Below are 12,378 nucleotides of genomic sequence, written 5' to 3'. Positions count from 1 at the left end.
ATTGATTTGCAGCCTGATGTTTCATCTGTTATTCTGTTCTATGGTGCAGAGATGGGTGATGGCCAGAATCTGTGTGATTCAACACGTTTGTTTTCACAGCAGCCCTTCATCCAACTCAGGGTCAACAGAGCCATATTTGAGCATGCTTTCTGACTAGGCTTGACACACAGATGGGAATCTTTGACCTCATGGTCGTGTAGGAAATCTTTGGGTCAGGGAGTCAACTGCATTACAAACCCTTGAGCAAAATACATAATTGATCTCCTGCCAACAGCCAGTATGTGTGAGTTATAGCACCAAGTCAGCTTTGTACAACGAATAGAGTTTGGTGGGAGACTAGCTGGGAGCCTGTTTTGGACCTGTTTTCTCCCACACTGGACTTAAACCAACCATGGAGCAGCATTCACAGCTTACTGAAAACAACTCAGAACCAGCAGAGGCCAACAAGCCTATCTACCTTCTCTCTCACCCTTAGACCAGAATACAACTGACAACTAAACAGGGTCTGTTATTTACTGTAGACTTGCCCTTCTAGTGCCGGAGTACACAGAGAGGTCACAATATTTCTGTTAGGGATGGAGTGTTTCTTAGTGCAGTGCTAGGCTGAGGGAAGATGAGAGTAGAAAACGGAACATTCCCATGCTCAGAAAGTAGCATACATGAATATCTAATATGTCTAGAATAGCACTCACATTGATTCACATACTGTACTCTCCTGTTGCCCTTCAGTAGTTAGGAGTGTTCCTGGTCATCTAGCTTTGACATGGTACAACTACTGTACATAGTCCTCAGACAGATCCACGTTAATGAACATCAGGGACATACTAAGAGCAGCTGTGGATTCCAACACTAGACACTAATGGGCTCCTCCAGGGCCTAATACACGTAGAAAACAGGATATTGTACACAGAAAAAGCCACCCAGCAGTCTCTTCACCTAGAGACACACTTGCTAATCTGACACATCTGTGGTTCTCATCATGCTTACCCCTAGACGTAGCCATGCTCAGAAACACACACTCGTTAAGCTAGTGTACAGTAGCTAGCATGATTAGTCAGGCAAAACAATCCTCTTATGGACCAACAGCATGGCTTATTTTGTTTGGCATCTAATCCTGTGGAATAATAGAACTGGGAATCTCAAACATAATTAAACAGCATTATTAGCACCTTTTTCAAATCTCCAGTGTCTCATTAATGATCTAACTAGAAGAATAGAGACTGCACTGATAGCTCTGATAACACCAGAGATATGCTGTTTCTAATGTTGAGGTGGTAAAAGATTGCAAAGCTGCACTTAAAATGTAAAATGGGATATTTCACTGTGCAAAAGGCATACAAATAGTTAATTCTTCTACAAAGCATGTACAGCTCACACATGCTAGCATGTTTGCTACACCAGCAAACACACATTTTCACCATGGAAATTCATTCATGAGTCTTCTTTGCGTGTACCGTACTTCGTCCAGTTTATCTCTGTTGAGTAAGGAACAGGTTGTTCCTTCAAAGAAATGTAGGACAATGCAATATGGAGACATGAGGAGAGTCTAGATGAAGAGACACCTACTATAGAACTTGATTATGCATGGGAGAGGAGTGAATCTCCAAAACAAATGGTCAGCTCACATTCCCCATCAAACCAACGTGCTACAACAAGTATGAACGTAAAAGACAAAACAACATATATCAAAAGATGGTGTGTATGGAAAATGTTTTCTATCCTGGCTGTTTCACTTTCTCACAAGCACCAAACTGAAGCTAAATCTATTTGGAACTGCTAGATGTGTGTTGTTCAAAACCCCAAATAATCATATTCCAAACAAAGGATCCATCTGGAAGCCAGGCTACAGCCTGATTCCCAAACCTCAAATATTTTCCTGTAGATACTGTACAGTGCATTCTGAAAGTTTTCAGACCCGTTTACGTTTTCCAAATTTTGTTACGTTACAGCCTTATTCTAAAATGTATTAAATATCTTTTTTTCTCATCAATCTACAAACAATACCCCATAATGACAAAGCAAAAACTAGTTTTGTGAAACATTTGGCACATTTATTTAATACATAAGTATTCAGACCTTTTACTATGAGAATCGAAATTGAGCTCAGATGCATCCTGTTTCCATTGATCATCCTTGAGATGTTTCTACAACTTGATTGAAGTCCACCTGTGGTAAATTCAATTGATTGGACATGATTTGGAAAGTCACACACCTGTCTATATAAGGTCCCACAGTTGACAGTGCATGTCAGAGCAAAAATCAAGCCATGAGGTTGAAGGAACTGTCCGCTGAGCTCTGAGACAGAATTGTGTCGAGGCACAGATCTGGGAAAGGGTACCAAAAATATTTCTGCAGCATTGAAGGTCTTCAAGAACACAGTGGACTCCATCATTCTTAAATGGAAGAAGTTTGGAACCACCAAGACTCAGAAGGGCCTCTGTGGAGATGGGAGAACCTTCCAGAAGGACCACCATCTCTGAAGCACTCCACCAATCAGGCATTTATGGTGGAGTGGCCAGATGGAAGCACCCCCTCAGTAAAAGACACATGACAGCCTGCTTGGAGTTTGCCAAAAGGCAACTAAAAGACTCTCAGACCACAAGAAACAAGATTCTCTGGTCTGGTGAAGCCAAGATTGACACTTTGGCCTGAATGCCAAGCGTCACATCTGGAGGAAACCTGGCACCATCACTACGGTGAAGCATGGTGGTGGCAGCATCATGCTGTGGGGATGTTTTTCAGCGGCAGGGACTGGGAGACTAGTCAGGATCGAGGGAAATCTGAACGTAGCAAATCACAGAGAGATACTTGATGAAAAACTTCTCAAATCAAATTGTATTGGTCACCTATACATGGTTAGCAGATGCTAATGTGAGTGTAGCGAACTGCTGGTGCTTCTAGTTCCAACAGTGCAGTAATATCTAACAAGTAATCTAAAAATGACCAACAACTACCAAATACACACAAATCTAAAGGGGGGAATGAGAATATGTACATATAAGTATATGGATGAGGCAAGGTACAGTAGATGGTATAACATACAGTATATACATGTGATATGAGTAATGTAAGATATGTAAACATTATTAAAGTGGCAATATTTAAAGTTGCATTGTTTAAAGTGACTAGTGATCCATTTATTAAAGTGTCCAGTGATTGGGTCTCAATATAGCAGCAGCCTCTCTGAGTTAGTGATTGCTGTTTAGCAGTCTGATGGCCTTGAGATAGAAGCTGTTTCTCAATCTCTCGGTCCCAGCTTTGATGCATCTGTACTGACCTCGCCTTCTGGATGATAGCAGTGTGAACAGGCAGTGGCTTGGGGGGTTGTCATTGATGATCTTTTTGGCCTTCCTGTGACATCGGGTACTGTAGGTGTCCAGGATGGCAGGTAGTTTGCCCCCGGTGATGCATTATGCGGTTGAGGGCAGTGCAGTTGCCGTACCAGGCTGTGATACAGCCCGACAGGATGCTCTCGATTGTGCATCTGTAAAAGTTTGTCAGGGTTTCAGGTGACAAGCCACATTTTTTCAGCCTCCTGAGGTTGAAGAGGCGGTGTTGCTGTCTGTGGGGTGGACCATTTCAGTTTGTCTGTGATGTGTACGCCGAGGAACTTAAAACTTTCCACCTTCTCCACTGCTGTCCCTTCGATGTGGATAGGGGGGTGCTCCCTCTGCTGTTTCCTGAAGTCCACGATCATCTCCTTTGTTTTGTTGACATTGAGTGAGAGATTGTTTTCCTGACACCACACTCTGAGTGCCCTCACCTCCTCCCTGTAGGCTGTCTCATCGCTGTTGGTGATCAAGCCAACTACTGTTGTGTCGTCTGCAAACTTGATGATTGAGTTGGAGGCGTGCATGGCGCAGTCGTGGGTGAACAGGGAGTACAGGAGAGGGTTGAGCCCACACCCCTGAGCACACACCACGGTGTTGAGGGTCAGCGAAGTGACCTGGTGGTGGTCCGTCAGAAAGTTCAGGACCCAGTTGCACAGGGAGGGGTTGAGACCCAGGGCCTCCAGCTTGATGATGAGCTTGGAGGGTATATGGTGTTGAATGCTGAGCTGTAGTCAATGAACAGCATTCTTACACAGGTATTATTTTTGTCCAGATGGGATAGGGCAGTGTGCAGTGCGATGGCGATTACGTCATCTGTGGACCTGTTGAGGCATTATGCAAACTGAAGTGGGTCTAGGGTGGCCGGTAAGGTGGTGGTGATATGATCCTTGACTAGTCTCTCAAAGCACTTCCTGATGACAGAAGTGCGTGCTGCGGGGCGGTAGTCGTTTAGTTCAGTTATATTTGCCTTCTTGGGTACTGGAACAATGGGTAGCCATTTTGAAGCATATGGGGACAACAGACTGGGATAGGGAGCGATTTAATATGTCCGTAAACACACCAGCCAGCTGGTCTCCGCATGCTCTGAGGAAGCGGAGAGGGATGCCGTCTGGGCCAGCAAGCTTGCGAGGGTTAACATGTTTAAATGTTTTACTCGCGTCGGCCACTGAGAAGGAGAGGGGGGGCCGCAGTCTTTCTTAGCGGGTCACGACAGTGGAACTGTATTATCCTCAAAGCGTGCAAAGAAAGTAGTTAGTAGTTAGTAGTTAGTTTGCCTGGAAACGTGACATTGCTATCCGTGACGTGGCTGTTTTTGTTTTTGTAGTCTGTGATTTCCTGTAGACCCTGCCACATCCTGGGCTGTGTCTGGGCCGTTGAATTGCGACTCCACCTTCTCCATGTACCGGCATTTCGCTGGTTTGATTGCCTTGCGGAGGGAATAACTACACTGTTTATATTCAGCCATATCACCAGACCTCTTTCCATGGTTAAATGCGGTGGATCGCACTTTCAGTTTTTCTTGAAAGCCGCCATCCATCCACGGTTTCTGGTTAGGGTAGGTTTTAATTGTCACAGAGGGTATGACATCGCCAATGCACTTATTTAGTCCGCGTGATCAAAACAATTTGGGAGCATGGCTTCCGATTGGTCAGACCAGCGTTGAATGTTTCTCGTCACTGGTACAACATGTTTGAGTTTCTGCCTATAAGCCGGGACAAGCAAGATGGCGTCGTGGTCGGATTTGCTGAAGGGAGGGCGGGGGAGGGCTTTGTATGCATCGCAGAAGTTAGAGTAGCAGTGGGCGAGAGAATTAGCCCTACCTGTCGTGCAATCAATATGCTGATAAAATGTAGGTAACATTGATCTCAAATTAGCTTTGTTAAATTCCCCAGCTATATTAAATGCAGCCTCCGGGTATATAGTTTCCAGTTTATATAGTCCAGTGAAGTTCCTTGAGGGCCGTCTTGGGGTTCGCTTGAGTGGGTGGGGGATGTACACAGCTGTGACTATAACTGATGAGAGTGCTGAGGTCCAAAGTGTTCAGGACCTCAGACTGGGGCGAAGGTTCACCTTCCAACAGGACAACGACCCTAAGCACACAGCCAAGACAACGCAGGAGTGGCTTCGGACAAGTCTCTGAATGTCCTTGTGTGGCCCAGCCAGAGCCCGGACTTGAACCTGATCGAACATCTCTGGAGAACATCTCACAATTATCTCTGAAGATAATTGTGCAACGACGCTCCCCATCCAACCTGACAGAGCTTGAGTGGATCTGCAGAGAAGAATGGGAGAAACTCCCCAAATACAAGTGTGCCAAGCTTGTACCAAAAATGTATAAAAAACTGTTTTTGCTTTGTCATCATGGGATATTGTATGTAGATTGATGAGGGGGAAAAAACGATTGAATACATTTTATAATAAGGCTGTAACGTAACAACATGTGGAAAAGTCAAGGGGTCTGAATACTTCCAAAGACACAGTAACTGTATGACAGTGACATTAGAGAGGGAGTTTGAATCATGCCTCTAATGGATGAGAGTGGATAGTGCGCCAATTACGAGTTCAGTCATAGGATGAAACCCTTAATAGGCCTGGACTGTTATTTAATAGCACGTGCCATCCTTTTGATGGGAGATAATTACTAGGGGACTAAGAGGGACAAACAGACGTCACCATCTGCCTAAGAGCACTTACAGAAATACAATCTCAGAGTGGCATTGCTATAAGTGCCATAGTAACCTAAGTCAGAGAGCCATACATGTTAGAGTGAGGATTTTCTGTCAGTGTTAGTTAGAATAAATCTGTTAGTCAGAGCCATCTGTTACTATGTTACAGTGTGTCAGTGATATGGTTTCTGTGATGTATTCACCTAGAGAAACCTGTATTCAGTGAACTGACTCCTGAGAAGCTTCAATTGAAAATTTAGCAAATTCTAATGAGTGGTTAAGATTACCTAATGGCAACAAATCTACTAGACACATCTGTACACACTGTGAACATGAAAACCTGTATCAGCAATACAGACCACCTTGCCTGGACTCATCTCCAAATATAGATAGAATCACAGAACAAACTACAGGCGACAGTAGCCACGACGCCCCGTATAACAGTACGTACCGTATACAAAGAGGATGTAGTCATCGTAGGCCTCTCCCACAGCGTTGGAGGCCACACAGCGGTACGTGCCGTTGTACGACTTGTTGAGGTTTTCGATGAAGAGGTCAGAGCCGGTGATCACAGTGTGAGACGGCACATCATCATCCACTCTGAGCCAGCTGATCTGATGGGGCCTGGAGGACACAAATACCAACCACATCAGAAAGACCCTGCACGACCCCCTTCAATAGACAAAATTTCACTCTAAAGGTCAGAACTCAGATCAGTGTGGGAGAGCCATTGGCAGGTTCCGTCTAATGATGTATTATACACAGAACACACTACCAATTGGTAACATTTAAATGCTACAATGCATTGGAAAGGTTAGGGGAGTGCTTTGGCTGACAGAAAGGGGATATAGGACGCCTGGAAGTGTCATGTAGCTGTCTATGTTGGTATTTTTAAGGACAGAGTGCTGTACTGTTAACTAGTATTACATGATATGTGTGGATGGATGGATACTCACTGTGGTTTGCCTTTTGCTATGCACGTCAGCTCTAGATTCTCTCCCTCTCTTGTTAAACCTTCAGGGAATGCCTGAACAATCTTCACTTCTGGTTGATCTGAAAGTAGGCAGATGGTATTTTCACATACACATTGTCTACAAGCAGTACACACTTTCTAATTCATATCATACTCACAGCTATAGCAATGTTAACCTATCTCAACCTGATTCATGCTTTTAGTCACTCTATAAAAAGGCTGTATAGTGTATATTCAAACCAGTGAAAGAGACATTTGTCAGTGAGCTATAATATAAAAATACATATAACATATACAGACAGGTTTCTCAAAAGCAACTTCTAGTCATGCACGGATACATGTAGGTGGTCGTGGGAATTGAACCCACTACCTGGGCATTACTAGCACCATGCTCTACCAACTGACCTACAAAGGACCACGCTATAATGCATTGGGGAGTTTAGAGGAGTGCTTTGGCTGGCTACGATAGTGTCATTACACCATTACTTATATTATTACTCTTGTATGACCAGTATATTTTCAGCTCAACTCCACCGACTAAGGCTTTGAGTGGAATAGGACTACATAATCCTAGCTATCAAAGGAACATAGCCCCATGGTTAAACAGAGAAAAGGACTATGTGTTCAGACAATCTATCTAACCTTAAAGTAAAATAGATATTTTTTCTTTCTCTTATCTATGTTAGCAGAAGATTGCCAAAATGTCAAGCGGTTCTAGTTGAGCTTTCCCTTTAGCCTAGAAAGGTTAGGCAAAGCACTCGTCTCTTTTAATAAATGAATATTCTACACAGACTACCAAAGGTTAGCGTAACCTTTCTCTGATGATCTACACTGTGTAAGGACGACTGTTCTACCTCTTCAACCAATAAATCGTTTGAGGAAATAGCAAATCACATTTGACACAAGTCTAGAGCAAAGGTAACTTTTACGTGGAGGTGATTATATTATATTCCAGGAGATGTATTGTAAAGCCAATCTCTAACTCTGGACTGCCAGGTATTTTAACTAGATACAGAATTGATGATCTAATTAATTCATATGGAGTGCCTTCAGAAGGTATTCATACCCCTTGACTTATTCCTCATTTTGTTGCATTACAGCATGATAATTGTAGAAACATTGGCTAAACAAATCTAAAAACATGTTTTCAGTTTGACATTATGGGGTATTATGTGTAGATGGGTGAGAAAAAGGCTGTAACACAACAAAATGTGGAATAAGTCAAAGGGTATGAATACTTTCTGAAGGCACTGTATCCCCCCTCTGTGATAGCCTTCGGGACTGCGAGAGTCAATAACATTATATTTCCAGGCCATGCCTGCTTCACTTCCGGGTCACTCACATAGCACTTCCAGGTATCTCTGTGCCCGGAGGTCCTTCACGGCTGGGTGGTCGATGATGCAGCTGACTGGCGCTCCGTCGTCCTCCTTGGACACGGTGAGTCTCAGCCTACTGGTGACTGTGAACATCCCGTCGTAGGTCTCATCCACCGTCATCTTGCCTAGGAACAATAAAATACACAGGGGAGGGGAACCAACGTCTATAGAGATGTCTTAACTCACAACAGATGATCACATTATTCACATTGCCACAACATCTACCACAACAAAAATATTTAATTTCACACTGCATTATGTGTGCAGTCGAGCTAAACACAAGGTGACATTGACCACCTTTTACACCTTAAAATCATTACATTTACAAGCCTACTTGATGTAGTTTAAAAACCCAAAGATTCTCATTGAATCCAGAGTGAGGTAGGAATGATGTGGTTGTGGTTTGATAATGAGTGTGTGTCTATGCAGCAGCCTGGAGACTGAGTGGGGTTCTGTTCTGTGGTGTCTAGGCTAACCCCTACAGTAATCAGCTGCCCACCAGGCTCCTACATGTGTCTGGCTGTCAGAGGGGCATTCATTTAGAGAGCATTACAATGCCACAGGGGCAGCGCGTTAGCCATAGTGCTGAGTGTGATGGTTTACTCGCACTTAATGAAGTGAGAATATAATTACAGGGCCTTCTGTGACCTGCAGCACACTTCCATCTCCGCCAGCCGACCAGCCAGTCACAGGGGAGCACGTCTAGGGCTCAGATAGGGCATCACACTGCTGCTCCAACACACACTGACCACATACACTAACATGCACATTGCTATATAGCTATTAACCCCATGACACTTAGATAGGGAAAACTCCTGAGAGATGGTTGCTGAAAAACAACCGTAGAGAAAGGTTCTTTCTAGTGGTTTGCTCTGCAAATATTCAGTAATAATCGTAGCTGAAAAAAAACAATGATTTAGGCCCCTGTTTTTATGTGTTTTCAGATTATCTATCCTTAGTTGTTGACAATTCAATAAGTATATCAGCAACTTGTGACTTGGATTTCAATGTAAACCTGATCCACTTGGAACAGACGTCAATTCAACGTCTATTCCACGTTGGTTCAACGTCATTTCATTAATATGACATGGAAACAACATTGATTCAACCAGTGTGTGCCAAGTGGGGAGCTTCATAAGCAAATTAATTGCTTATGAGCGTATTTGCTTATGAGAGTCATATTGAGAAGTGAGCTGTGTTTCCATAGGTGCTAAAGGATGTGTAACGAGTGTGCTGCATGTCGGGAAGCAAGTACAGGGAGTGAGTGTTTTAATAAATAAATACATCAAAAATAAACACGAAACACAAACAACGCACCGACATGAAACAGAGTAAATAATACCTGAGGAAAGAACCAAGGGGAGTGAACAGATATAGGGAAGATAATCAAGGAGGTGATGGAGTCCAGGTGAGTGTCATGAGGTGCAGGTGCGCGAGATGATAATCAGCAGCCTGATGACCTATAGGCCGGGGAGGGAGTATACGCGACAGGACGTGACTTCCTGGTACGCCCACGTCCGTCCTCTGCCAGTCTGGATTAGCCTCTGTTCAACATGGTGGCATTTCACTAATCTAACGAGCCTGTCTACCTGCCTGCCTAACGTAACCACACCAGCCCAGCCTACCACAGAGGATGCAAGATCTCAAAAACACAAATTGACTTCCACTTCTGTAACACTGGAGGTGCAGATTTATCTTATATTCGCTCAGTCTAAATATTGAGTATGCTCAGCAAGTCAAATGAGTCCTCTCTATTCTAATACATACATGTATATAATTTGACAACAGAGATATCCAGTCCCTATGCAGATAGGATCAGGCTGAAATGAATTGTCCCTCTTGCTGTAGGGTATGGATAGGCTGAATAATAGATGGATCTTCTTGAACAAATGTGAAGCAATAAGGCACCACACCATAGTACCATACACTACTGCACCTCTCTCCAGGAGCCTACAGCGGGCTTGAGGCATTCAAATAAAGTATTTTCACAAAAGTACTTAGCAATTAATTTAGCAATTAATAGTGTCAAATATAATAAGCGAGGTTCATGAGTGTTTTTAGTGTGGAGAGTACATTATAGTTTTCAAAACAAGGCTTTCAAACCGTTGAATCAGAAGTCTGATCAACCAAAAGACTTGATCAACAGAAGCAAACGTGTTGCTGGTGTGTGAGCTGTGGTCCTTCAGCAGCAGGTAGCGGATGCTCTCAGTAGGCAGGGACCAGATTTACAGGCTGTTGCTGGGCGAATTCCATAGCAACTCCCTGCTATCTGGCGGTGAGGTTTATGAGTGTATTAAACCAGTAGAGACATTGGGCGCCTCAGTGATGTACTATAGGGATGTACTGTAGCCTACACACTGTTCTGTCATGGGGGAGGCTGTAGTGAGTGGGTGGTGAACAGTTGGGAGTTCATTTGAAGCCATTTATCTGGTCACTGTAAAAGGCACACTACAAGTTCAGCCCAGCACTAAAATGCTCTGCTTCTTTGGTAACTGTTGTAATGTGGCTAAGTTAAGTTAACGCAGTGCTTTATGAATAGGTAATACTCAATGTCAATGCTATACCTAGTTCAATTTGAACAACTGAAATGTTGAAGTCCATACTCACTCTTTAGTCCCTGAACAGTTCAGTAGATATAGCATATTGTGATGAGTGTGAAACCAAGTCCTGAATGTAAAAGGAGCCTTTGTAGTCTGCAGTTTCCAGTACGATGCTGTGGAGAGTTAAAGCTGCCTGGCTGGTGTTATATCTGAATGATATCTGAGGGAAAGTGGAGGAGGCTGATATTCCTCTGACCTGTCAGCTCCTGCTCTCCTTTCATCCATCTGATGGAGGCGGCAGGCTTGCTGCCCATGGCTGTACAGGTGAGCTCTGTCTCGTTCCCCTCACTGACCACATCCTCTTGGGAATCCATGATTGGACTGCCTGGTGGGACTGACAGACACACATCAAGAGCTTCAGATATATATGTACAGACGGACACACATATATACAGAAGCACACATGTACACATGTACACACAAACACACACACATATGTATGCACAAAGGAATGCACACACAAACATGCATGCCCTCTCCCTCACTTGCACGCACATCAACACATAATGTCCTGTTCCACTATGCTATAGGCTATAATGTCCTGTTCCACTATGCTATAGGCTATAATGTCCTGTTCCACTATGATATAGGCTATAATGTCCTGTTCCACTATGCTATAGGCTATAATGTCCTGTTCCACTATGCTATAGGCTATAATGTCCTGTTCCACTATGCTATAGGCTATAATGTCCTGTTCCACTATGCTATAGGCTATAATGTCCTGTTCCACTATGCTATAGGCTATAATGTCCTGTTCCACTATGCTATAGGCTATAATGTCCTGTTCCACTATGATATAGGCTATAATGTCCTGTTCCACTATGATATAGGCTATAATGTCCTGTTCCACTATGCTATAGGCTATAATGTCCTGTTCCACTATGCTATAGGCTATAATGTCCTGTTCCACTATGCTATAGGCTATAATGTCCTGTTCCACTATGATATAGTCTATAATGTCCTGTTCCACTATGCTATAGGCTATAATGTCCTGTTCCACTATGCTATAGGCTATAATGTCCTGTTCCACTATGCTATAGGCTATAATGTCCTGTTCCACTATGCTATAGGCTATAATGTCCTGTTCCACTATGATATAGTCTATAATGTCCTGTTCCACTATGCTATAGGCTATAATGTCCTGTTCCACTATGCTATAGGCTATAATGTCCTGTTCCGCTATGCTATAGGCTATAATGTCCTGTTCCACTATGCTATAGGCTATAATGTCCTGTTCCACTATGCTATAGGCTATAATGTCCTGTTCCACTATGATATAGGCTATGATGTCCTGTTCCACTATGCTATAGGCTATAATGTCCTGTTCCACTATGCTATAGGCTATAATGTCCTGTTCCACTATGCTATAGGCTATAATGTCCTGTTCCACTATGCTATAGGCTATAATGTCCTGTTCCACTATGCTATAGG

At 43.4% G+C, this 12,378-nt stretch overlaps 1 protein-coding gene across 2 annotated transcripts in view; it reads right to left on the bottom strand.

Annotated features, from left to right (window-relative positions):
• The window catches only part of cadm1b (cell adhesion molecule 1b), a 178,117-nt gene that overhangs the window by 24,672 nt on the left and 141,067 nt on the right, over positions 1 to 12,378 (bottom strand). For both annotated transcript variants that reach the window (XM_021588090.3, XM_021588089.3), the window contains 4 exons: positions 11,144 to 11,281; positions 8,314 to 8,472; positions 6,955 to 7,051; positions 6,450 to 6,622 (listed from right to left, as the gene is read on the bottom strand). In XM_021588090.3, the coding sequence (XP_021443765.1) occupies positions 6,450 to 6,622; positions 6,955 to 7,051; positions 8,314 to 8,472; positions 11,144 to 11,281 (567 nt within the window). The remainder of the gene's footprint in view (positions 1 to 6,449; positions 6,623 to 6,954; positions 7,052 to 8,313; positions 8,473 to 11,143; positions 11,282 to 12,378) is intronic.

This window comes from Oncorhynchus mykiss, chromosome 27 (assembly GCF_057628025.1).
Source record: "Oncorhynchus mykiss isolate SJ-2025 chromosome 27, ASM5762802v1, whole genome shotgun sequence".
Lineage (NCBI taxonomy): Eukaryota > Metazoa > Chordata > Actinopteri > Salmoniformes > Salmonidae > Oncorhynchus > Oncorhynchus mykiss.
The sequence above is the reverse complement of the archived record's forward strand: the minus strand, read 5'-3'. Positions and strand labels throughout refer to the sequence as shown.